At 47.9% G+C, this 27583-nt stretch overlaps 2 protein-coding genes across 2 annotated transcripts; one reads left to right on the top strand and one right to left on the bottom strand.

The window, feature by feature from the left end:
* Nucleotides 1-238: 238 nt before the first annotated feature.
* On the bottom strand, nucleotides 239-15678 carry ap1s3a (adaptor related protein complex 1 subunit sigma 3a). Its single transcript, XM_060075574.1, has 5 exons — nucleotides 15538-15678; nucleotides 9690-9868; nucleotides 2128-2236; nucleotides 577-714; nucleotides 239-468 (listed from the first exon to the last, which is right to left on the bottom strand). Exons 1-5 carry the CDS (start codon nucleotides 15538-15540, stop codon nucleotides 433-435), a joined length of 465 nt encoding a protein of 154 aa, XP_059931557.1. The 5' UTR covers nucleotides 15541-15678; the 3' UTR covers nucleotides 239-432.
* Nucleotides 15679-16139: 461 nt separating this feature from the next.
* Nucleotides 16140-27567, top strand: dhrs12la (dehydrogenase/reductase 12-like a). The gene is made up of 10 exons (XM_060075572.1): nucleotides 16140-16249; nucleotides 18223-18356; nucleotides 22256-22338; nucleotides 22687-22782; nucleotides 23027-23108; nucleotides 23245-23306; nucleotides 23815-23919; nucleotides 25074-25164; nucleotides 25342-25479; nucleotides 26483-27567. The coding sequence occupies exons 1-10, from the start codon at nucleotides 16194-16196 to the stop codon at nucleotides 26596-26598; spliced, it is 963 nt and encodes a 320-aa protein (XP_059931555.1). The 5' UTR covers nucleotides 16140-16193; the 3' UTR covers nucleotides 26599-27567.
* The last annotated feature ends 16 nt before the right edge of the window (nucleotides 27568-27583 follow it).

Genomic DNA, 27583 nt, shown 5'->3' with positions numbered 1-27583 from the left:
TGTTTACTTATTTGTTGTCATGTTAATTTGATTAAAGTAGCTTTACCGCAAGGCAATTTAGCAATATGAAGTAATGGAAACCAATTGAAATGAATCACATTGTAGATAGTTTTCATGTTTAGTTAGCAATTAAGTTTTGCTTTGGCCTTGTACATATGAACATATTGAAACAGCTCTTCATTAATACAAAACACAAGTATTTGATTCAAAGGGAAAATTAAATGTTGGTTACAATAGATATCCATCAAGATAGTTCATTGTAAATACATTCATAGATATGGAGAATTTAGAAAGGCCCCGTCAGCATATTTGTCCTTCAAATACATTACAATACAACATTCGAAAGATGACCAAATGCTCATCACAACATCATCAACCTTCCTGGGCAGGTTTTTACAGGTATAAAAGGAATCTTCACACTTCCAACACAACTCAGTAGGTTGGTTTGCTCATGTACTCTTCCAATGTCTGTGAAGAAAGCAGAATAATGACTTCTTGAAGCATTTTGGATATCAGAGTTATACCCTGTGTGCTAGTCTTACAATCAATACACAATAAATCTACAATTCACTGCACCTCTTGAAGTACATCTGCATCCTCAATTGCTACTCCAATATCTATTTTGGAGGTTTCAAGAACTTCTCCTCCCATCAGGAACTCATCCAGGATGTAATAGGCCTTCTCAAAGTTAAAGATGAGGTCCAGTTCACAGACCTTTAACACAATTAAACAGAGAGAACCTCACAAAAGCATGTGCAAAAGAAGGTTACTGTTTCAAAAGAATAACAGGAGCACAGGCAGGAACTAACACACAGAGGGAGCCAACACACAACACACAGGAGGAACCAACACACAGGAACCAACAGCCAGAGGGAGTCAACATGCTGAGGGAACCAACACACAGAGGAACCAACACACAGAGGGAACCAACACACAGAGGGAGCCAACACACAGAGGGAACCAACACGATGAGGGAACCAACACACAGAGGGAACCAACACACAGGAAGCAACACAAAGGAGGAACAAACACACAGTTGGAACCAACACACAGTTGGAACCAACACAATGAGGGAACCAACACAATGAGGGAACCACCACACAGAGGGAACCAACACACAGGAGGAACCAACACACAAAGGGAACCAACACACAAAGGGAACCAACACACAGAGGGAACCAACACAATGAGGGAACCACCACACAGAGGGAACCAACACACAGGAGGAACCAACACACAAGGGAACCAACACACAAAGGGAACCAACACACAGAGGGAACCAACACACAGGAGGAACCAACACACAAAGGGAACCACAGGAAGCATCACACAGGAGGAACCAACACATAGAGCGAGCCAACACACAGGAACCAACACACAAAGGGAACCAACACACAGGAGGAACCAACACACAAAGGGAACCAACACACAAAGGGAACCAACACACAAAGGGAGCCAACACACAGAGGTAACTAACACATAGAGGGAACCAACACACAGAGGGAACCAACAGACATAGTGAGTCAACACACAGGAGGAACCAACATACAGGTACCAACACACAGAGGGAACCAACACACAAAGGAACCAACACACTGAGGGAACTAACACACTGAGGGAACTAACACATAGAGGGAACCAACACACAGAGGGAACCAACACACATAGTGAGTCAACACACAGGAGGAACCAACATACAGGTACCAACACACAGAGGGAACCAACACACAAAGGAACCAACACAAAGACGGAAACAACACACAGCAACCAACACACAGAGGGAACCAAAACACAGCAACCAACACACAGAGGGACCCAACACACAGAGGGAGCCAACACACAAAGGGAACCAACACACAGAGTGAACCAACACACAGAGGGACCCAACACACAGAGGGAGCCAACACACAAAGGGAACCAACACACAGAGTGAACCAACACACAGGAGAAACCAACACACAAGAACCAACACACAGGAACCAACACAGAGGGGAACAAACACACAGGGGGAACCAGGAGGATGAGTAATGAGGCTATGGGGACCGGAAGGAGTGGTCTGAAGAGGGGATCCTGACACCATGACGGAACGTGTTAGAGTCTGATGTGGCTGAACAAAAGGGCTCTTACGTTGCCAAAGTATTTGTCCAGCAGCTCCACGTATCGGTGCAGTACCTCCAGGGTGAGCAGCTCATTGTCCTCGGACTCCATCCCAACACAGAAGTACAGACTGGCGTACCTGGGAGGAGGGGAAGCACTGAGACATTCTACATCCTACCATCGTCCCCTCTGTGGTCAAAGAATGAGGTAACACATTGACACGGCTACACAACCATTCATTAACATTACTCAATGCATTAACTAACAGTTAATCAACAGTTAACTAATGTCTCTAGTAATCATTTACTAATGGTGCTCATGTTAACGAAGACGACCTATATCTACATATACATACACCCTAACACTATGATAATGCTATATAATCATGCTTATTATTGCATAAACTAATGATGACTTATGGTTAATTAATGTACCCTTATGTGTAAAGTGTGATGACCCTAATGTACCCTTATGTGTAAACCAAAACATGTAAACTTAAATGTAATATGCATTACCATGTACTTATGGGAGCACATGATAATGCAAATGTACTTTGAACTGAACGGCGTAAAATACGGCGTTTCTCTAGTATGCTAATAATCTCCGCCCTTCTTTTCTCTCAGCCAATGCATTTGAAGTGTTTGCGCCCAATCGCTGAACAAGACAAGCTGACCAAATCAGTTCAGCCAGCACAGATCTGCTTTGAGGAGTTCTCCTCTCATTTGTTGTTAGTTGTAGCGTCATCTATATATATATTAGTAAATCCAGTTACAACAGTGTGGTCACCGTGGCCGTGGCCCAATCGATAGAGACGCTTGCTCTGTAGGCAAGAGGTTGTTTTAAAAAAGAAATAAAAATACATATGAAGACGTTTCAAACGTTCCATCGAGTCTCTCGCATTCTGCAATGGCCAGCTTTATTGTTTCCCATGGGAGCCGGCGACTACTACTAAGTCTGCGAGTGGACGATCTGAAACTAAGGCCCCGTCCACACGAAGCCGAAACAGGCGAAACCGTTACGGTTTCGATCTATCCGGTTTCGCAGTATCTCCGTAAAGACGAAGCCAAGCGAAACCGGGTAGATCTGTAGAAACGCTGTAGTACACATTCCAGGCCCATAAGGAGCGATGCTTCTGCTACAGAAATCCTTGCTGTTGTGAGTTCTGAGACTCCGCGGGCTTAACAGTCATTGGCTAGAGGGTCGAGGGGTGGGGCGATGACGTCATGGTTTACGGTTTCAGTCGGTTTCAGGCGTCCACACGAATCCAAAACGAAACCGGGTAGATTTGAAACCACCTCCGAGGGTGGTTTCAGAAGTTTGCGGTTTCGGTCAGCGGATTCGCCGGCTTCGTGTGGACGGAAGGCCGAACCGTACAAGACCTTTGCGGTTTCGCCATGAAATCGGCTTCGTGTGGACGGGGCCTAAATCGGAAACTAGAATTCTTCTTTGAAGGTTGTGCTCCACACAGAACCTCCTGAGTCCTCACCGTCATAACGGAGCACTTCGGGGCACCAGATTGCTGCACTGATCGCGTTGTGTGTCTTTCCAGTGTCAAATAGTTCACGAATAAAATCACCATAAGGTTCAAGTGCGGCCATAACCAAGGCTAAATATAATTAGACAGTCTATTGCTGGTTTAGGTGGTTGGCTCTTTTTTCTTCGCTGCGTTCTGCCTTCTGGTGTAGCCTATAACTATAGGCTACATGTATCTATTTTTGTTTTTCTGTTTCGGGTTTAAAAAACCAGCACACAAACACAAATGCCGTTTATTTGTTTATTCCTTTTGCCCTTTTTCAGTTTCAAAACCAAATCAGAAAAAACAAAAAACAATCCTGTTAATTGTTTTTTCTGATTTAGTTTTAAATCTGAATATTCATAGAACGAACCATGCACGGATTCTCCTAGTGACAGGATCATTCCATAGACAAAAATCTTTCCATATAACTAATTTAATTTAGGATAGTCATTGCACAGCTGTAACCAAGTATTCTCATTATAGCCTAGTTATATCCTAGTTTTGCATATTTATACATTGTATTGTAGTGATTACATTATGGGTTCGTGTTCCCCTCTACTGATCGAGTGGGAGGGAACTGGTTATGAGTCACGGGGTCTAGGGGGACTGGTTATGCGGTTGCACAAAGAGATCTAGCCATGCACTGTGAGTGATTGTTCTGCTCTGTTTCTTGGATTAAACGGTTATTATTACGTTGCCTACGTCCTCCTTTTCCTCCGGCACTACACTGGTGACCCCGACGTTCGTTTTTGTTATTTATTTGTTTACAAAAAACGCGCGAGCGAACACTGCGATTCTGCAACATGACCGCCCGAGGAAGACGTTCACGGCGGCAGACATCACCGTCTCCTGTCAGGATGACGCAGGTCGTGCGCACCCCCACTCTTAAACTGCCGTAGTTCTGGGACTCAACGCCTGCTGCATGGTTCGCTATAGTGGAGGCACATTTCAATAAAAGCGACGTTACCGACGACGACGACCGGTACAACCATGCTGTGGCTATGTTGGGCAGCACCACCGCAGCGCGTGTGGTGGGGTTTCTCTCCACCCCGCCGACGTCAAACAAATATGAGCGCCTCAAGGCCCTGCTCCTGGAGACATTTGAGCTGTCCACCGCAGAGAGGGTGCGCCGCTTATTTGACGTATCAGACTTTGGTGACGAGAGGCCCTCTGCACGTATGGAGAGGATGCTAAACCTGGTCGGTGCAGAAGACCCCATGATCCTCTTCACGGAGCTGTTTATGCGCACGCTGCCAGCTCAGGTCAGGATAGCGCTGGCTAACACCACCATCGTTGGACCCCGCACCCTGGCCAGGGAGGCGGACCGGTTCGTCTTGGCCATGCCTCAACGGTCCCCCGACCTGCTTGCTCCCGCGGCTGCCCCGCCACCGGACCGTCGCAGGAGGGCGAAGGACGACGCCGGACCCTCTGGCCAGCAGGGTAACGCTGCGGGCCATTGTTTCTACCACGCCACTTTTGGCGCCAAGGCCAAACGTTGCCGCTCGCCCTGCTCCTTTGGACGGACGGGAAACGGCAGGGCCGGCGCTCAGTAGTAGCCCTGAGGGCTGGTGTCACCAACAGGCTGCTCTTCATCCAAGACACTGTCTCCGGTCGCAGATTCCTCTGTGACACAGGTGCCCAGTGGAGCATCATTCCGTCAGGGGGATCGGAGGTGGCGAAGGGGGAGCACGGTCCGCAGTTGGTGGGTGCGGACGGCACGCCTATCCGTTCCTATGGCACTAGAGCGGTGGACGTGTGCTTCGGAGGGCAACGCTTTACCTGGGATTTTGTCGTCGCAGCTGTTACATTTCCCCTCCTTGGCGCAGATTTTCTGTGCGCCCATAACCTGTTAGTGGATGTGGGGAACAGGCGCCTGGTGAACTCACAGACTTTCGCTTCCTTCGCCTGTACGCAGGGGGAGGCGGTCTACAACGGGTTGTCCAACACGCTCGCCGAAAGTGACCAGTACCTTCGGCTGCTGGCCGAATTCCCTGACCTTACTAGGCCCACCTTCTCCGCGCCCACGGTGAAGCACGGAGTGGAGCACCACATCGAGACCAATGGGTCTCCCCTCCACGCCAGGGCCAGGCGCCTCAACCCGGAGAAGCTGTCCGTTGCCAGGGCGGAGTTTGCGCACATGGAGCAGGTGGGCATCGTTCGACGCTCAAACAGCCCCTGGGCGTGTTCGGCGTGTTCGGCGGTAGTCCCCATGTGGGGACTAACGCCGCCTCAACGACGCGTCCAAGCCTGACCGCTACCCGGTCCCGCATATCCAGGACTTTTCAGCGCACCTGGCGGGCAAACGCATCTTCTCCAAGGTAGACCTGGTACGAGGGTACCATCAGGTCCCGGTGCACCCAGAGGACGTCCCTAAGACAGCCGTCGTCACCCCCTTCGGTCTCTTCGAGTTTCTGCGGATGCCCTTCGGCCTGAGGAACGCGGCACAGACCTTCCAACGCCTCATGCACTCGGTGCTCCAGGACCTGCCCTTCCTCTTAGTCTACTTGGATGACATCCTCGTCGCGAGCACCACGGAAGAGGAGCACCTGTCCCACCTCCGGACCCTCTTCACGCGGCTCAGCCAACATGGGCTGATTGTCAATCCGGCAAAGTGTGAGTTCGGACGGGACACCCTTAACTTTCTCGGGCATCAGGTCTCCGCGGAAGGGTGTGATCCCCTCCCCTCGAAGGTGGAAGCTGTTGCAGCCTTCCCACGCCCCTGCACGGTCAGCGAGCTCAAGGGGTTCATCGGGATGGTGACTTTCTACTATCGCTTCCTCCACCACATAGCTCACATCCTGCAGCCGCTGTACGAGGCCCAGAAGGGCAAGGCTCTGAAGCAACCGGTTGACTGGACGGCGGAACGCGTCAAGGCCTTCCAGGACACCAAGGCGGCCCTGGCCCGCGCGGCCATGTTGGCCCACCCCTCACCCTCTGCGCCCACTGCTCTCACCACGGACGCGTCTGACTTTGCCGTGGGCACGGTGTATGAGCAGTGGGTTGGGGATGCCTGGCAGCCACTCGCATTCTTCAGCCGCCAGCTGTCTCCCAGAGAGCGCAAGTACAGCACCTTCAACAGGGAGCTCCTCGGGCTGTGGCTCGCGGTCAGACACTTCCGTTTTTTACTGGAAGGCCGTGATTTTACTGCCTACGTGGACCACAAGCCACTCACACACGCCATGTCCAAGACCTCTCCTCTGACCGTGGCCCGCAGTTTACTTCGGGGCTGTGGGCGGCAGATGCAGAGAATCTGGGGGTCAAGCTCCACCGCACTACCGCCTACCACCCGCAGGCTAACGTACTTGTTAAGCGCTTTCATCGCTCCATGAAGGCCGCCCTTCGAGCCAGCCTCACGGACAGCAACTGGCTCGACAAACTGCCGTGGGTCATGCTGGGGCTCAGGACAGCGCCCAAGGAGGACCTCCGGTCGTCGTCGGCCGAGCTGGTGTTCGGACAGCCGCTGCGGGTCCATGGTGACTTCATCCCCAAGTCGACGGAGCCCTGGTCCGCCTCCGCTCAGCGCGCCTCCCTGCTGGATGGCGCCAGGACCTTCGCCCCGGTCCCAACCACGCAGCATGGCGTCCCTGCTTCGCGGGTGCCCCCGGAGCTGCAGTCTGCGGGTTATGTTTTCATTCGCCACGACGGCCACAGAGCTCCGCTACGACCTCCCTATGACGGACCCTTCCGTGTCAAGAGCTTCATGGTTGACATGGGGGGTAAGCCTGAGTGTGTGTCTGCCTCAAACTGGCTCACTTGGACCTTGAACTGCCCCCGGACTTGGCTCTGCCACCGCGCAGGGGCCGCCCCCCTGTCCTAGCCCCCCTGCCACGCCGTGGCCATTCCCCCCTCCAACCCCTACAAGCCCCCACAGCTTGCGGCCCTGCGGTCGTCGCGGCCCCCCGCCCCGCCCAGCATGAAGAGATCTAGCCATGCACTGTGAGTGATTGTTCTGCTCTGTTTCTTGGATTAAACGGTTATTATTACGTTGCCTACGTCCTCCTTTTCCTCCGGCACTACAGTATCCTATTTTTATATTTCATGTGGCATCTGTATTTTTATGTAGGCTACAGCATCTGTATTTTAAATTTAGCTTATATCTTCTTTTTACATTTTGCTGAGGTGGTCGCTGTATTAGCCTACTGTATAGGCTGTCTGTATTTGTGTAAGAGTTATTTGTATTGTGTAACCTGCTGGATTATGAAAGTTAGTTTGGGGTAAATAAAGTGTCTGTCTGTCTGTCGGGGAAAATGGCGTGAAAATAAAATGCTCTGTATAATTTAAATATAATTAACTTATAAAGCGTGTTACAAGACACCGAGATGATCTGGCTGGCTGACTAAAAAGCATTGCGATCATAAAAGCGTGACCATCTGACAAAAGCAGAAATCTGAAAATAAATGGATTCGATCCGACAACCTCCTGCCTACAGATAAAGTGTCGCTATCGATTGGGCCACGGCGACCACAGCTGCATTTACTAATATATATATCTATATGACGCTACAACCAACGCCAAATGAGAGGAGAAATCCTCAAAGCAGATCTGTGCTGAACTGATTTGGTCTGCTTGTCTTGGTCAGCGATTGGGCGCAAACACTTCAAATGGATTGGCTGAGAGAAAAGAAGGGCGGAGATTATTAGCATACTAGAGAAACGCCGTATTTTACGCCGTTGTGATGTGCACAAACGCGCCGTATTTTACGCACGCTCTTGAAAGGCTTAATTGCGGCGCAAAAAAGCGGCACTTTTTTGCCCATGACGGCGTAAAATACGCAGTTTTTCTACATTTTACGGCGTTTTTTACGGCGTAATGAAGGTGATACGCGTCTAAATGATGCCGTTTTCTGGCGGGGATGGCTTGCCATATGTCCTTCATGATTGACGGCGACACAGACGTCTCTACCAAAGAGTGTGCGATCGTCTACAGCCGCATTTTGCGCAAAGGGAGAACGGTCAACATTTTAATTGTGTAATACTTTAAGCACAAAGAAAGTTTTATTTTGCTTAATGGTTTAGTTCGAAATGTTCAATTTCAGCTCAGTGAAGCACTTTAAACACCTTATTTTTATTTTTATTTATAATTGTGCTTCAAATAAAGACACGCCCTTTTCTACACCTTATTCTTGTTTAAAAATCATTCACATTATATGAAAGTTATGAACAGAGATATAAAGGTGACCTCATGGCGTCCGGAGCCCTGTGAAGTATTGATAAATGTAATGCATTCGTTAGCCCACCCACCCAAAATCACCACCAGCCGTCACTTCTTGATGAACTATCTGTATCCATTGTGATTTACAATATTTTTGGAAAATAATGTATGTTGAGCTGTTGGGGACCTGGCTGCTGTGACTGGGCCTGGGAGCTTTACCCTTTTACAGCTCTCTGTGTGGGTGTTAGCTCTCCCTGCCTATCTAGACCTTTACCCTGTAGCCCTCATAAAACCATTGGGAATAGTCAGTGTGTGTGTGTGTGTGTGTGCGTGTGCGTGTGCGTGCGCGTGCGTGTGTGCGTGCGTGTGTGTGTGCGTGTGTGTGTGTGCGTCTGTGTGAGTGTGTGAATGAATGTTTAGTTTATAGTGTGCTATTGTGGTCAAACCTGACCGCCAAGCATTGGATTAGATCAAGGTGGTTAACCATTAGGTATTAGTAGTATCTCAGGTTAGAATTAACTTGAGATGAAACATGCAAGCTACACAGCTACTCATTTCTAGACAATGGATGGATATGCAAAACAATTCAAACATTTCAAATTAAACTGAGCCTTCCCAAAATAATCAGACTGAGAATAGGAAGAATGGTGCTATAGCCACCTTTATCTTTAACTGATCATATGACGGGGAGCGTCCTATAGCCACCTTTATCATTAACTGATCACATGACGGATGCGTCTTATAGCCACCTTTATCTTTAACTTATCACATGACGGGTGCGTCCTATAGCCACCTTTATCTTTAACTGATCACATGACGGATGCGTCTTATAGACACCTTTATCTCTAATGGACTGGTCACATGACGGTGGCGTCCTATTTCTACCTTTAATCTTAACTGGTAACATGACGGGGTGCTTCCTCACCTTTTGTAGACGATCTTCAGGTCCCTCCACTGGAGGAAGTTGCAGGAGCGCGCAGGCCGGCCCACCACCATCATGGTCATGTCCCGGATCACCTTCCTCTTGTACCGCTCGCTCACCGGCGTGAACCACTTCTGGAGCCGCAGCCCGGACTGCCGGTTAAACAGCAGCAGGAAGTGCATCTGGGGAGGGTGCAGATTAAAGCATGGTGACCTCTGAAGGAGGTATCTATCTTCATCTCATTGTGTTTAGCAGTTCTCTAGCAGAGCCATGAAGGACAGTGGACTTTATGGAATCAGATGGAAACTAATTTCTCCACATGCTCCACTAGCCCCACCCCTTTGGATTAACCTCAGAAACACATCCAAAAGCCTTTCCATATTTAAGGTCTTCAGCAGAACAGCTGACCTAGTCCCCAGAGATCTTCCTTCATGTTGAAGTTGTGTTCTTTGAAGTAGTACCTCCTCATCCTCATTCTCATCCACTTATCTGGGGTCGGGTCGTGGGGGCAGCAGCTCAAGCAGGGGTCCCCCAGTCTTCCCATTCCCGAGCCACATTGACCAGCTCTGACGGGGGGATCCCGAGGAGTTCTCAGGCCAGAGTTGAGATATAATCTCTCCACCTAGTCCTGGGTCTTCCCCGTGGTCTCCTCCCCACTAGTCGTGCCTGGAACAGCTCCCAAGGGAGGCGGTCAGTGGGCATCCTCACCAGATGTCCGAACAGTAGCGTGCGGTGCCCCTTCATTTAGGTGGCAGAAACGACTGGCGTATGACCACACCCACAATTTATATATATTTTTAACATGTATATTTTGAGCTACATTAAAACATGTTAACTAAACTAATTGTGAGTAAGAATTACAAAATAAACTAATCGCCTAATGTTACTGCACGCTTTTGAAGTGCCATCCGCAACACTCGTCATATGATGTCGAGTCGGGCTAATTAGAATAGCCCATGTGCAATGCAACACCAACTCTGCAAAGTCAAACATTTCAAAGGACAAATTCGACATTATAGGTAAGTTATTTCTTCCATATTTTATTTTAACAATCTAACAACAATTTAACAACAGGCTTTGCGAGTACATTGCAAATACATGAAAAGTAGAAATACAAGTCATCAATCAAGCAGACCTTCGATTTGGAACTTGGCCCGACGATGCGTGCAAATCTCTCAATAACAACACTTTTGAAATCAGGTATTTCTCAATAACAGCTGTTAAAAAAAAATCAGGTATGAAAATCAGGTAAAATTGTAATACCTGCTGAAATAAATAAATAGGCTTCAATGCCGAAAGATACAGGCGGAGTAATTCGACAACAACAGTGCCGAAAGATACAGGCGGAGTAATTCGACAACAATAGTCCTAGAATATGACAATGGGGCAGACTACTTTACGACCATATGGGCGTCTTATAGCGCGGATTGCAATTCTTATTGCAGCCTGCAGGGTTATGCGAGAAACATACTGAAGGACGCGGTCGTTGAGCTCCACCGCTCCACATTGCATGACACGTTAAACAGAACTCAACTAGAATCGCCAACATCAATTTGATATCAACAGACCAAAAATAGTCGGAAAGCCTACAGAAACAATAGATAGTTAATGTGACAATCGCATTATTAAAAATAAACTTGGAGCAATGATTTACAGAGGAACTATTTTTTTGGGAGCATGCTTTTGCAGGGAGTTCGCCGCCCCACCTGCCCATATGGACGGCACGCGCCTGTGTCCGAACCCCCTCAACTGACTCCTTTCTAAGCAGAGGATCAGCGGCTCTAATCCGAGTTCCTCGTCCTTTTGGTCATCACCCATCCCTCATGACCATACGTGAGGATAGGAATGAAGATCGACCGGTAGATCGAGAGCTTCGCCTTCCGGCTCAGCTCTCTTGGTCACAACGATGTGGTAAAGCGAACACAATACCGCCCCCGCTGCTCAGATTCTCCGGCCAATCTCACGCTCCTTCGTACCCTCACTCGCGAACAAGGTACTGAGTACTTGAACTCCTTCACTTGGGCTAAGGATTCATTTCCTACCCGGAGTAGGCAATTCCACCGGTTTCCTGCTATGAGTCATGGCCTCAGATTTTGCAGTGCTGATCCTCATCCCAGCCGCTTCACACTTGGCTGCTAGCCGATCCAGTGAGTGCTGAAGGTCACAGGCCGATGATGCCATGAGGACCACATCATCCGCAAAAAGCAGTGATGAGATCCTCCGGCCATCAAACTGCAACCCCTCCCCACCACGACTACGCCTCGTTATCCTGTCCATGAATATCACAAACAGGATTGGGGACAAAGCGCAGCCCTGGCAGAGGTCAAGTGACAGAGATTGGATGGCCCTGAAGAGACCCCCTCACCCCATACTCCTGAAGCACCTCCCACAGTTTCTCCCGGGGGACCCGGTCATACGCCTTCTTCAGATCCACAAAACACATTGGATGTACATTGTACACTGGATGGACATACTACCAGGCCCTCTCCAGGATCCTTGCGAGAGCAAAGAGTTGGTCCATAGTTCCACGTCCGTGGCGGAAACCGCATTGTTCCTCTTCAATCTGAGGTTCACCGATCGGCCGAAACCTCCTTTCCAGCACCTTAGAGTAGACTTTACCATGGAGGCTGAGAAATGTGATACCCCGGTAATTGGCACACACTCTCTGGTCCCCCTTTTTGAACAGGTGAACCACTACCCCAGTTTGCCACTCATTTGGCACTGTATCAGAATTGCACGCAATGTTGTAGAGGTGTGTTAAGTTAACCAAGACAGCCCCTCAACACCCAGAGCCCTTCAAGACTGTCGGTACCCTGCAACTGCCTCAGGAGTCCTCTGGGATATCATATCCCGGAAGGCCTACCTGGTACTCTGGTACCAGGTACACTTATGAGCACCCATATGTTCGAACATGGTGTTTGTTAAAGACAATCCATGACTAGCACAGAAGTCCAATAACAAACGACCATTCAGGTTTAGATCAGGGAGGCCTTTCCTTCCCACCACACCTCTTCAGGGGTCCATCGTTACCGATGTGGGCGTTGAAGTCTCCCAGCAGAACTACGGAGTCCCCTACTGGAGCCCCATACAGGACTCCATTCAGGGTCTTCAAGATGTACTCTGAACTGCTGTTCGGTGCATACGCACAAACAACAGTCAGAGTTATCCCCCCCACCACCCTTAGGCGTTGGGAGGCGACCCTCTCATCCACCGGGGTAAACTCCAACACCACGGCGCTCAGCCGGGGATTTATGAGTATCCCCAAGGCTCCAAGGCTCCAGACAACAGAGCCCTCAGGTCAAAGGGACACGCAAACCTCTCCACCACGATAAGGTGACGGTTCCAGGAGAGGTTGAAGGTTGAAGTAGTACTTTGTTGTTAATCTAGTAAAAAATTGTTAAACAAAGCTTCATGTAAAGGTTCAAATCATGGTACATATCCAGACAAAGAATGGTAGCCAACAACTTTGTGCCAATGCAAATCTAGATGTCTCTTATTTACCCAAATCTGATCGCAGCATGTTATATTTTATGTAATAATAATTGTATTGGTTACCTTGGAAACCAGGTAGGCTATCAGAAAGCTGCTTTTAACTGGTTTGGAAAAGTTGTAAGTTAGTGTCGGTAATGATGTGCGATGAATGCTCATGATGTCTTCAGGCATAGGGAGCTGTCTTGTGGCCTATTCCAGCTCCAATATACATGCTCCCCATCATGAGAAGAATAAGAATATGAATCATCTGTGTGGAACCAAACGACCCAGATGCTTTGAGCTCCTCTACTTCTTGTTCTGTGGACATCTATACATTTGATGTGTTACATTTGAACCGATAAGGAGATCCATCTCTATAGATCAGACCAGAAGGAAAAGCCTTGATGTCCACTGTGACTCGTGAGGTTTACAGCTCACAGCAACTTTTCTTCACCTCACTATAATACCTCCTTAATACCACATGATGGTTCCAAGGTAATCAATCCACCTGGTCCAGAATGGACCATTTTTACTGGTCTTACAAGTTTCAAATGTCAGCCACTATAATTAAATCCAAAAAGGAAGAAAATACCACTCTGTGTTGGCCTAGCTCCATCATTCTCTTTAGAATCAACCTTTAAGCCCTTCCACTTCCATGTCCAAGGGTGCTCTAGAAGATGAGCTCCTTTCACTGCGCTCATGTCCTCTTGGCCTTCTAGATGTCCCCAGGGAACGCAGCTTCCCTCTCCTCAGTGGTGGATCACAGGAGACAATTGTCAGAGGACCATGTTTACAGACATTCAACTAGGAGGAAGATGCATTGGATCTCTGCTTTGTATACTGTGTCTGTAACTTGTTCCGACTCTCAATGATTGTAATAATATTTCATCGCTGTTCGGACACGTCCTTTTCTATAAGAAAATTTACGAATACACAAACAGTGTATTATTAACATTGTTGATATTCAAGAAAAGTGTATTGCTATGTGGTATTTGCTATATCTGCGTGGTTGGAGGGAGTGTTCAGACATTGTAGTTCACAAGTGATACAGATATCTGGTATGACCTGGCCTAAGACAGCAAGTGCACTCAGAGCTTAAGCTAAGCTAACGTATTTGCTATTCCTCCACCCTGGGAGTGGCTCGGGGGAGAGAGTGTGTTCAAAGGTTCTAGTGCCATGGGCCCCATAAAACAAGTAGTAGCTCTGAGACATAAGCCCACAGTCTACCCTGGCTGTCCAGAGGGGTGGGAATGGATGTGATTCACTAACAGCAAAGGAATACACTCCACCAAGTGGGAAAGTTTGAGATCATTTATAAATAAGACTCTCATCAAAGTCATGGTGCCTGAATTGTGTGTCTAACAAAAAGTGCTTTTAGCCAAATGATTCAGTTGAGAGTTGAAAGACCTGGGTTCTGGGAAATAGCTGTCAATGAATCCATAATTTATAATTAATAACAGGGGTCTAGCAAAGGGCAGAGTAGATGCTGAATGATATGTATAGTCATATGTAGGCCTATGACTCTTTGGAAAACTAAGACCAAGAACATTGGACAGACTCACTGGAGAATTTCTGGGTGGATACTAATCGACCACACGAGGCTAAGACATTCATGAAGGGAGCGACAGCGGTCCACATGTGGTTAATATGTAGCTAAAATGGGGTTATGATGCCCACAGGTATGTGCGTAGGTTACTCAGGCAAGCATGTGCATACAATTGAAGCTGTATCCATATTCTTTCACATGGAGCTTCTTTGCAGGCCTATTGGGACCGCTTAACAAACAAGACTCTCGGGACTTATTGGAAAATGACTTTGCCCTTGAGCATCTGTCAACACCAGATATTTGAACAATGAAATGTAGGCATTGGCTAAATTATGTTTGTGTGGTAGGTAGGCTTTACATGTTTACTTTCTACATCAAATACTTTATAAAGTTATTAAAAAAACAACGAAAAGAATAGCACAAACTAATGTCTTGACACTTGAACCCAACTCCAATAGGAATCGCAGTGCAACTGTGTGTGTGTGTGTGTGTGTGTGTGTGTGTGTGTGTGTGTGTGTGTGTGTGTGTGTGTGTGTGTGTGTGTGTGTGTGTGTGTGTGTGTGTGTGTGTGTGTGTGTGTGTGTGTGTGTGTGTGTGTGTGTGCGCGTGTGTGTGTTCGCGCGCGCACTGCGACCCTTAATCATAAAGGGTGTAGACAGGTTCAACGGCACAGGACGTCCATCACAGAAACCCTCATCAGCAGGTGTAGTGCGTTACGCACAGGTGTTAACAGAGCGCGTTACGCACAGCTGTTACAGCGCGTAACACACAGATATTACAGGCTGATAGATGTTACAGGCGCAAAGATGTTACAGGCTGGGTGGGGCTACTCACCATGCTGACCCCGGATTAGAACACAGAACACACACGCATACGACGATCCACGAAGTACAGGTCCCACTGCTACAGTTTTCTATCTGGAGTCGCGAAGACGTTGCTCGGCACCAGACCTCACTGGCTGAACGCGAAGGTGTCGCAACACCTGGTTATGACGCCACGCCCCTCTCTACAGCGGAGGGTTCAGATCAACTGGTCATACAGGAAGGCTGGCGGCGGAGCCTCCGCTTTCTTGGACTATGCTCAATCAAAGCTGGCCAGCATCTCCATTTCATACCAATATCATTATAAAAGGAGCTCGGCTTGTTGCATGGATTTAAAAAATAAATGAGCATTTCTTTAAATCCTTCGATTGTGACGCGAGGAAATACACACATATATCCTTATAATGCATGATTTAGCCTAACAATAAACTACATGTGTTGTTAAATGTCACCGAACCATGGACACTTAATTAACGAAATTAAAAAGGGCAAATCTAATCGGCCATTTGTAGAAGCTGAACCACTTGGGCCCGCTAGGGGCCCCGCGGAGGTGTTAACCCCCCGGGGTAATGGACCAGTCCCCCGGGGTTATGGATCAGCCCCCACGTGGTGTGGCGCTCCTATTAAAGCGTAGGAGAGAGCGCACCGAGGACCGAGAGGAGAAGGACCATGTCTCTGTACCGCAACTCCGCCTGGTTCCTCAAGGGAGTGACCGAGTTCACTAAGTGAGTACACTCAGGGTTTGCTGCAGGGGATTTTCGGGTGTCCATCCATCCATCCTTAAAACTTAGAGGAACTTAGTGCTTTGAAAAAAGTGTTGTTTGTTTGCTTGTTTATAGGTAAATAACACAGTACTACTACTAAAACATATCCATCCAGCGATAAAGGACACGTTTGAAGAGGCCGTAATACAAAAAATGGTTAAACAAACTTATTTCCTTCTACGACATTCTCCTTTCTCTTTTCATCCTCCTTTTTTGACTCTTGGTTACGTGCCAGTTACAATCCCAGTGAGCAGACATACGGTGTGGAGCGCTAGAGCTAGAATGGGATGTGTTCATCGCTGAGGGGGACTCCAGGATACAAATTCAAATTCAAATTCAAATTCAAAAAAACTTAAACTTTACTAACTTTACTATACGGTTGAGATATTATATGATTGTACATTTGAGAATTGTCAGATGAAGAATCAAGATAAACATACAAAAATAATGTAGACCTTAACAAACATGGGCTTAATAAAACTTTAATTCTTGAACCTGAGTGCCCCTAAGCAGGGAACACCTGATGTACCAATGAGTACTAGTACTAATGTTTTACATTTAGGTCTAGTCAGGGTGAGGAGTCTCGCTCAGGGATACCTCGACACTCTAGGAGGAGCCGGGGATCGTATTAGCAACCTTCCGGAAACAGCTCAACCTGCTCTACCTCCCTTTGCTACTGTCACCCTGTGTTAGCTTGAGGCCCCTGAGGTCCCAGTCCTCAGACCAGCTCTCTGCTGGGACCCCTGTCCTCAGACCAGCTCTCTGCTGGGGCCCCTGTCCTCAGACCAGCTCTCTGCTGGGGCCCCTGTCCTCAGACCAGCCCTCTGCTGGGGCCCCTGTCCTCAGACCAGCCCTCTGCTGGCACCCCTGTCCTCAGACCAGCCCTCCTGGTCGATGTGCTTTGTTCTGTGTTGTCTTTTCCTCCTCCAGAGAGACAAACGTTTGACCCCAGCCCAGCACTACTAGCTCTCTGCTTGACACCACTGAACAGAGCATCCATTAAGCCTTTCATTCCCCCCCCCCTCCCCCCTCACTAAGTTCTCCCCAGGACAATGGGACTAATTGAGGCACTTGATCACTCGCACAAACGAGCCGACACTGCTGTCCCTGCTGGGGTCTGGGTGACCCGGGGCCGAGGGTTCACCGGACCCCGTCTCTCTCTGAGCCTCTCTGTGTCTGTCCCTGTGGGGGTCTGGGTGACCCGGGGCCGAGGGTTCACCGGACCCCGTCTCTCTCTGAGCCTCTCTGTGTCTGTCCCCGTCGGGGGTCTGGGTGACCCGGGGCCGAGGGTTCACCGGACCCCGTCTCTCTCTGAGCCTCTCTGTGTCTGTCCCCGTCGGGGGTCTGGGTGACCCGGGGCCGAGGGTTCACCGGACCCCGTCTCTCTCTGAGCCTCTCTGTGTCTGTCCCTGTGGGGGTCTGGGTGACCCGGGACCGAGGGTTCACCGGACCCCGTCTCTCTCTGAGCCTCTCTGTGTCTGTCCCCGTCGGGGGTCTGGGTGACCCGGGGCCGAGGGTTCACCGGACCCCGTCTCTCTCTGAGCCTCTCTGTGTCTGTCCCCGTCGGGGGTCTGGGTGACCCGGGGCCGAGGGTTCACCGGACCCCGTCTCTCTCTGAGCCTCTCTGTGTCTGTCCCCGTCGGGGGTCTGGGTGACCCGGGGCCGAGGGTTCACCGGACCCCGTCTCTCTCTGAGCCGCATTGTGTCTGTACTGTAAAACAGGGAGCCCTTTCTCGTCTGTCAAGGCATGACCTCGTCTTCCTCAGTACCTCTCTGACACACACACATACACACACACACACACACACACGCGCGCATACACACACACACGCACAGATTGACAAAAACAGATTGACATTTACCTGAAAGATTCTAAATTGTGTGTGTGTGTGTGTGTGTGTGTGTGTGTGTGTGTGTGTGTGTGTGTCCACTAGGAATGCCTTCATATCAGCGTCCAAGCGGTTTGTGGAGAAGGACCTGGAGGTCTCCATGGCCGGCCGCTCATTCATGATCACAGGAGCCAACAGCGGCATCGGCAGGGCCACTGCCATGGCTATCGCCAAGAAAGGTAGGGCCCCTAGTATGAAGGTATTATTGTAGCAAAAGTCTTTAGCACCTGTAACTGCAGAATTTGAATGCGTACACTAAAGTCACAGTAAATTTGAAGTCGTATATATTTATTTTGCATGTGTACTCTAAAGTCACAAATGTGTAACAGTACATTTGTAGTCGTAAAAAAAATATAAATATTTTTTATACCATTGTAAACACAAAATAGGGTCTACGAGTACGCTAATCTGTGTTACAGGTGCACAAATCCTTTTGCTACAATTATTGCAGCGCAGTTGGTGCAAAACACATTCGCACACCTGTGTTTCATAATCTGAGAACATGCCCAAAAGGTGTGCATTCGTAAACCCAAATTTGAACAAATGCATCAGAAGTTGCACATCTGTGAACGCTATGTTAATTCAGCATTTTAATGAGCGAGCACAAAACCATTTTACAACTGCTCGAATCTGCTCCTGCAAGTCTCAGCTGTGGGGTTTTTTGCAGGTTGTTTTGCAACACCCCTAGGTGGTAAATGTGTAGCAAAAGTATTCGTATCCGTAGATGACAGAGCGTCCGTGAGCGGGACTAAATAGTCCCGCCCATAATTTCCTAATCCAATGAAAATCGCCGGCAGGGATGCATTTCTCAAATTACAGTGACGGCTGGTGGTGATTTTGGGTGGGTGGGCTAAAGAATGCATTACATTTATCAATACTTCACAGGGCTCCAGACGCCATGAGGTCACCTTTATATCTCTGTTCATAACTTTCATATAATGTGTATGATTTTTAAACAAGATTAAGGTGTAGAGAAAGGCATTTCTTTATTTGAAGCACAATTATAAATAAAAAGAAAAATAAGGTGTTTAAAGTGCTTCACTGAGCTGAAATTGAACATTTCGAACTAAACCATTAAGCAAAATAAAACTTTTTTTGTACTTAAAGTATTACACAATTAAAATGTTGACTGGTCTCCCTTTGCGCAAAATGCGGCTGTAGACGATCACACACTCTTTGGTAGAGACGTCTGTGTCGCCGTCAATCATGAAGGACATGTAGGCCTATGTGGCGTTTCCGACGTCCGCAGCTGTCTTTTGCTTTAAGGTGTCGCCCATTAGGCCTACTGCAATGAATTGTGCACATGCCATCTCATTGCTATAGGCCTACGTCGGGTTGATGTTTAATCCATTTCTCTTCATGAGAATAATTTCGGATTTAAATTGAGAATGGCAACTCCTCTTTGGCAATGTTGTATGCAACATTAAATGAGATCATTTCCGATTCCTTAGAGAACCTTATTGTTACTGCCTGTCGCTGAAATGCAGTTTGGAGAGGGGCCACTATCTCTACACACTTGTCACGTCATGTTGGGTTATTTAGACAGCTTTTAAAATGTTTCGATACGAAACGTAGTTGACCCGCTTACAAATGCACTATTACCGGCCATATTCTGACCGCACTCCTGACAGTAAATCTGTACATCGTTTGGTTGATGTGTCCCCAATCTTTTCACTTCCAATTTTTCCTCCAAAGACATTAAAGAAAACCGATTAGAAAGTAAATAATCCACTTCATTCATTTTCATGCTAACGCCCGCCATACTGCACTTGCGCTACTGTGCTGTGATTAGTCGAAGGACACTGTACTGTAGCTACTGTGCTAGGTCAGCCTTTGGGCTAAACTAATTTAGCCCAAATGGGAAGCATATGAAGGGGGCGTGTCAGGGCACCTGTCAATCAAACGTCAATGGAAGCTTACGCTACTGCGCTTGGGCTGAATACATTTAGCCCATTCACAGGAAAAAAACGAAGATATATATATCCTGGGTTTTTCTGTCACTTTTTGGTGCTGTTGCTCCTTTAGGTTCTACCAAAATTTTGAACGGAGGTGGGTATCCTACATTATGTAAAATGAAATGACTTAGTTCAAGGGAATTCTCCCCAAAGTATTGCATTAGCATTTCTGAATTTATGTTATGGCGACCATTAAAATACATTCAAGGACATTTGCGGCATGTTAATGAAATACTTTGGGGGGAATTCACTTGAACTAAGTCATTTCATTTAACATAATGTAGGATACCCATCTCCGTTCAGTAGGACGCCCTCTTCACTTCTCCAGAAAGAAACGTATCCCGTGCTGAGTATGCTGCGATCTTTATAGCTCCATGGCTGGCACGGGGTGGGTCCCAGTGTAATTTGAGAAATGCATCCCTGCCGGCGATTTTCATTGGATTAGGAAATTATGGGCGGGACTATTTAGTCCCGCTCACGGACGCTCTGTCATTTACGGATACGAATACTTTTGCTACACATTTACCACCTAGGGGTGTTGCAAAACAACCTGCAAAAAACCCCACAGCTGAGACTTGCAGGAGCAGATTCGAGCAGTTGTAAAATGGTTTTGTGCTCGCTCATTAAAATGCTGAATTAACATAGCGTTCACAGATGTGCAACTTCTGATGCATTTGTTCAAATTTGGGTTTACGAATGCACACCTTTTGGGCATGTTCTCAGATTATGAAACACGGGTGTGCGAATGTGTTTTGCACCAACTGCGCTGCAATAATTGTAGCAAAAGGATTTGTGCACCTGTAACACAGATTAGCGTACTCGTAGACCCTATTTTGTGTTTACAATGGTATAAAAAATATTTATATTTTTTTTACGACTACAAATGTACTGTTACACATTTGTGACTTTAGAGTACACATGCAAAATAAATATATACGACTTCAAATTTACTGTGACTTTAGTGTACGCATTCAAATTCTGCAGTTACAGGTGCTAAAGACTTTTGCTACAATAATACCTTCATACCCTAGCCTCCTGTCAGCCCCAGCTACCGCTAAGAAAGGTAGGGCCCCTAGCCTCCTGTCAGCCCCAGCTACCGCTAAGAAAGGTAGGGCCCCTAGCCTCCTGTCAGCCCCAGCTACCGCTAAGAAAGGTAGGGCCCCTAGCCTCCGGTCAGCCCCAGCTACCGCTAAGAAAGGTAGGGCCCCTAGCCTCCTGTCAGCCCCAGCTACCGCTAAGAAAGGTAGGGCCCCTAGCCTCCGGTCAGCCCCAGCTACCGCTAAGAAAGGGAGGGCCCCTAGCCTCCTGTCAGCCCCAGCTACCGCTAAGAAAGGTAGGGCCCCTAGCCTCCTGTCAGCCCCAGCTACCGCTAAGAAAGGTAGGGCCCCTAGCCTCCTGTCAGCCCCAGCTACCGCTAAGAAAGGTAGGGCCCCTAGCCTCCTGTCAGCCCCAGCTACCGCTAAGAAAGGGAGGGCCCCTAGCCTCCTGTCAGCCCCAGCTACCGCTAAGAAAGGTAGGGCCCCTAGCCTCCGGTCAGCCCCAGCTACCGCTAAGAAAGGGAGAGCCCCTAGCCTCCGGTCAGCCCCAGCTACCGCTAAGAAAGGTAGGGCCCCTAGCCTCCTGTCAGCCCCAGCTACCGCTAAGAAAGGTAGGGCCCCTACCTTTCTGTCGGCCCCAGCTCTTCCACTGACCATTCACAGATGACCGAGATATTATAGAGTTAAATATATTATTTAGTTAAATATTATATAACCCTCAAGTATAACCCTCAAGACCAAGGCCCAACACGTGGTGATCTATGCAGTCAACCACATTCACAGACTACAGTCTATTACCCTCACAACTAATTTATAAATTATAATGTCTGATGTTCTGATAAGTTACCTGACTCTTTGTAGGAAACTAAAATCGATAATGTTTAAGTCACAGAGCCAGCCTGTTGCTCTGACCCGCAGAAACAACTGCACAAATGAGCTATTTCTGGACTGCAAGTCTAAGGCACTGAAAATAGGCAGGAACATTGAAGTAAAATAAACCCTGTTGCTATGATATGCCGGCAAAGAGAGAAGCCTGTAGAGAAGAGGAAGAGCCCAGGATGAGGTTGTGTGCTGTCTCCCTGCCAGGTGGGACCGTCCACATGGTGTGCAGAAACAAGGACAAGGCAGAGGAGGCCAGAGCGGACATCGTGAAAGAGTCCGGGAACAAGGTAGCGTACCCTCTACACCCGGGATAAGAATGGATCGGTCACTGACATGAAGCTCTTGTCCATCTGAACGGGCATTCATGCTTTGTGTATGTCATCTAAGTCCAACTCCTTCTTACTTCAATACTTCTTGCCGGCATTGGTCCTTTTATGATTACTACTGTGGTCGTATTTACAAGGAGACAGCGGGGAACTGTTGGTTAACCTTATAATCACTGCACGTGTAGAAAAACCGATGGGGATTCATGCCGTTCAACCTCATTCAGGGAAGATATGTTAAGAATAACCCTAACCCTAACCTTAACCCTAACCCTTGGTACTGACACCTCTGTTTCGTTTATGAACCTTCAGGAGATCTTTGTCCACATCCTGGACCTCTCTGAGACAAAGAAGGTGTGGGAGTTTGCAGAGTCCTTCAAAAGGAAGTACAAGTCCCTGAACGTATTGGTGAGAATCATGAGAATATTACTAAGAATTATAAAATAATAATAATAATAATAATACACATTTCTAACACTGCTTTACAGAGACAGATAAGTTAAAGATACAAATCTGTTAAGGACATAAAAGCAAACTTAAGTTTCAAAGTATAAACCTGTGTGTGTGTGTGTGTGTGTGTGTGTGTGTGTGTGTGTGTGTGTGTGTGTGTGTGTGTGTGTGTGTGTGTGTGTGTGTGTGTGTGTGTGTCCAGATCAACAATGCAGGCTGCATAATGAGCCAGAGGGAGGAGAACACAGAGGGGCTGGAGAAAAGCTTTGCCAGCAATGTCCTGGGTTAGCAGTACACACACACACATGCACACACAAACACACGCATGCACATGCATGCACACATACAGAAACACACAGAAACACACACACTCGGGTAACGGATGATTGATGAAATAAAGTGTCTTCTGTCTGTGTTTAGGTGTGTACATTCTGACTAAGAGTCTTATTGCTCTACTGGAGAAGAGTGCCGAGCCCAGGGTGGTGAGTGTTCAAACCTATGGCACACACACACGCATACACACACAATAAATGACATGCACACACACACAAACACACACACACACACACATGCACACACACGTACGTACATGCACACAAGAATACGCAAACCCTTTAATGGAGACATAGTGGGACATTCAAGAGGTGAGGTGAAAGGTCACCGTAACCTTAATAATTCCCTCCCTCCCTGTCCTCTCACACCTTGTGGCACCCTAACACGTGGTCACTGCATGTAGGTCAGCACATATACAAACTATAGGACATTTGTGTAGTAATAGAAGAGAACGGAATACACACAACGCTTCACACCTTCTATCTTCTATCAAGTTATAGACACTATTCGCTCATTTGGGACGTCGCTTTAACATACATACCACTTCAAGCGCTCCCTATGTATTGAAATTGTTAGCGGTCAATATTTGGCAATTGTAATAGTGGCCACTTTAGAAGCCAAAATTGCTAATGTGTCATAATTCTACCTGCTGCCCAGGTCACAGTCTCTTCAGGGGGCATGCTGGTGCAGAAGCTGAGGACCGGGAACCTGCAGACCGACCGGGGCCGCTACGATGGAGCAATGGTGTACGCCCAGAACAAGGTGAGGGAGAAGCCAAGGTTCAGACAGAGCAAGGTGCGGGAGGAGCCACGGTTCAGACAGAGCAAGGTGCGGGAGTTACTTCCATGCAATGAGCCGAAAGTATCTCTTGCAGCCATGGTAAGAGCTGTTTGATCTCTAAATGCTAAGGAAAGGTGCTTTAATGCTCCCTTTCTTATCTCCTTCAGAATAGGATAGATTTGACCATCTGATTGGTCGAAAGGATTACGAAAGGAAAGGCGATAATGCCTTCGTTCCTTGCGGCAGGAACATTTAAAACATTTCCTAATCATCACCTTGCTAGGCCTCTGCTGTCTCTTATTTTGAATGGTTTTCTATCCTTACATGGGGGGGGAATTTTGATCAGACCAAGCAGCAGCCATGACCGCCTGTTTGTGAGCCAGGCAACGATCAGACACCAACTAAGACCGACCACAACCCTAGTCCTGGGCTTTGAGGCCTGGCCCGGCGCTAGGTGACCTGCCAGCCTTCTGAGGCCACTGGACCAATGGGGATCTCTGTCTCGTAACACAAAGCAGATCATTTGTTGGGCGAGGGCCTTGGGGCGTGTTCATCTCGCTGTTTAGGGAGGTTCTGTTTGACTGTTTGATTCTTTAAAACCTTATTAGGGATCCAATATTAATACTGTTAATTAATTATTTGGCTTTAGTTATAGACTACTGCGAAGACACCTCCAAATGGGTTGTTTGCTGAACATTGTGTGAGGGGCCATGTGGTATACAGTCTATGGTTCTGACAAGGTGAGCTGGGGAGATCACTGTTTTAAAGACAGCCTGACAAGGCAGCGCACAAACCTAAAGAGAGAGGCATGATGAATAGTTCTTTGGTGAAGAATTAATGTACAAATCTCTCAGCAAGTCAGTATATATATAACAATGACATTTGTACCTGTTGAAGTAGGAGCTAAATCCCTTTGCCATAGAAACACATACTGTGTACTGACACAAAAATAGACACAAGCCTAAAACACACAAATGGGTCTCCAGGCAACCGGTCTCCAAGAATGAAAACAAGGTCACTAGCTCACACTAGAACGTACAAGAATGTACTTTCATCAAAATGAGACCCATGGAAAATATCTCTGTAATATAAAGATTTGACGTGAGTGCGTGTGTGTGTGCGTGTGTATGTTACAGAGACAGCAGGTGGTCATAACAGAGCAGCTGGCCAAGAACCACCTTAACATCCACTTCTCCGTCATGCACCCCGGCTGGGTGGACACCCCAGGTACCCCCCCCCCCCCCCCCCTCACACAAAAACACCTATACACACAATCTCCCACACACACACTCTCCCACAAACACACTCTCCCCCACAGACACACACCCACACCCCCACACACACACACCCAACCACCCAACCACCACGTGTATATATAGACCGCTCCCCACCCTCTCACTCCAGCGGTGGCCAACGCCATGCCAGAGTTCCACAGCTCCATGAGGGAGAGCCTGCGGACCCCAGAGCAGGGGGCTGACACCGCTGTGTGGCTGGCCGTCTCCGATGCCGCCGCAACCATGCCCAGCGGACACTTCTACCAAGGTAGGCGGCCTGGGGCCACCGACCATCACAACCAATACAGAGACACACCCATAGCATCATGGTGTTACACCTATTAGGATCATCCAATTAGAATCATGGTGGCACCAATTGGACTCATGATATACACCAATCACACTCCTGATATACACCCATGATAACTGACTTCAAGTGACAGCGGGGTTTTCTTAACCAAGGTCAGTGCATCAGCCCTCTGATCAGGCTAGGTTATCAGCAGAAGACTTGGAACCAAAGCATCAATGAACGAAGCCAGAGCAATACAAGAAAGCATGATGAATCCATTCAAATCAAACGTTGTCCCAGGTTAGCCTGGATGAACTCATCAAGCATGAGGAATTCATCCCCGCCGTGGAAACAGAGATACAGAATAGAGGAATACGGAGATGCTTGGAATGGGGGATAGTTGGCCATTGTGTGTTTGTGGGCTTTGGTGTGTATTTGGGGGTGATTGGCCTTGAGAAGGGGCTGGTTGTTGTCCATTGTCTGTGTGTGTGTGTGTGTGTGTGTGTGTGTGTGTGTGTGTGTGTGTGTGTGTGTGTGTGTGTGTGTGTGTGTGTGTGTGTGTGTGTTTGTTGATGGCCTTTGTCCCCAGCAGCTGCAGTGGGCAGCTTCGGTGCCAGATAGTGCCGCAGATTACAGTGTCCTCCTACAAACTCCCACAGCACAATGGTTCCACTGACTTAGCGGATCAGGGCCTCGCTCAGCGGAGACGGAGCAAACAAGAGGGCCGCTTCATGGCTCAATGCTTCCCAGCATACATTGTGGACATTCATGGTGGGGAAAGCAATCTTATGGCTCCGTTCGGTCAAGCGGACGGAAACATTTAAGCCACCCATTGTCCTCACTGGCCGATAGACCCGGGATGTTTTACAGTCGCGATTGAAAACATTATTGCCTTAATTCAAGGCTTAATCCTAAACATCACCACAATGTGGGAGGCAGTCCACGGAAGTGTTTAAAGTGTGACCTTTTTGTGTACCCTCAGACCGTAAGATGGTGTCCGCCCACCTGCCTCTGGCCTGGACCCGCAGCTCTTCCCTGGAGGAGCAGAAGTTCATGTCTTCACTGGAGGACTTGGCCAAGAGTCACCAGCCCCACTGAAGCCCCCGCAGACCCTCCTGGATACAGTCACCGTGTTAGGGGGTTCAGGGGCCCACACAGGTGCACTTCAGGACCTTAATCTGTGCATTGGCAACAGAAGCATCAGTAACTTAATGAGCTGCACCTCTTTTCACCTCCACGCTCTAAGGCGTGTTAAAGTGAGCACTAACACCATCTAAGGTTTCCTAACCCAGGGGTGTACTCAGGCCAAGTACAAAGACATCAACATTAATCCGATTTTCTTCCGATTCATTTTGCAGCTGAGCCATTATCACAAGGAACACTTTGTCAGGACGGTTAAAATCCATTTGGAAAAAAACAAAGCCTTCCCTTTTAATTAACATCTACAATTTAAAAGTTCGCAACATGCAAAATGATTTTGTATTTAACATGTTTGAACTGTTTGTGAAGGTCTTGACATTTATTGATTATTGATTAATTACTACCTGAATACCTTTGAAGCATGTTTTATCAGTGATGCTGCACTTAGTCTTGGTCTTTCTGAACATAAACTAAAATGAGAGGGCACAATAAGTCTCGCCCTACTATCACACTCAGTGACTTCAAGAAAGTTGTCAATCAGATGGGAATCTGATGTGACCAAAGTCACACTCTCACCCACACACACGGTGCACATTTGTATCACAGGTCCATCCATGGCCACACACTCAACGTGACATTCTAGTCTCAGCCCACCCGTCGTCACCAACTGTCGTCCTTGTCTGTCTCGTCAAATGTCCTTTTTTTCTCCTTAAGCGCGCTGCTGTTGTGCTTGCTGCTACTGTTGCTTCCTCGCCTGGCTGAGCTCAGACTGAAGATCAAGTGTGCCTGCTTCTCCCCCCCCCCCCCCCCCCCAAGGGCAGCATCACACTGGAAATGTGCAATATTAATGTTTCTTATCCACTAATAAACGTTGAACTTGTTCTGTAAACGCATGCTAGATTGAGATAAAATTACAGCGGTGAAAACCTTTTTTCTGAGTCTG

The sequence above is a fragment of the Gadus macrocephalus genome, chromosome 16 (genome assembly GCF_031168955.1).
Source record: "Gadus macrocephalus chromosome 16, ASM3116895v1".
NCBI classification, from domain to species: Eukaryota; Metazoa; Chordata; class Actinopteri; order Gadiformes; family Gadidae; genus Gadus; species Gadus macrocephalus.
The sequence above is the reverse complement of the archived record's forward strand: the minus strand, read 5'-3'. Positions and strand labels throughout refer to the sequence as shown.

Excerpts from the sequence above, each read along its gene's own strand:
- ap1s3a (XM_060075574.1), bottom strand. Across the intron at positions 2,237-9,689 it reads CTGAAGATCGTCTACAAAAG|GTACGCCAGTCTGTACTTCT; the intron begins GTGAGGAAGCAC and ends CCCTCCTCCCAG. Across the intron at positions 469-576 it reads ATGCAGATGTACTTCAAGAG|ACATTGGAAGAGTACATGAG; the intron begins GTGCAGTGAATT and ends CTTTCTTCACAG.
- dhrs12la (XM_060075572.1), top strand. The coding sequence starts at position 16,194 with ATGTCTCTGTACCGCAACTCCGCCTGGTTCCTCAAGGGAGTGACCGAG. Across the intron at positions 16,250-18,222 it reads GGAGTGACCGAGTTCACTAA|GAATGCCTTCATATCAGCGT; the intron begins GTGAGTACACTC and ends TGTGTCCACTAG. Across the intron at positions 25,480-26,482 it reads CAGCGGACACTTCTACCAAG|ACCGTAAGATGGTGTCCGCC; the intron begins GTAGGCGGCCTG and ends GTGTACCCTCAG.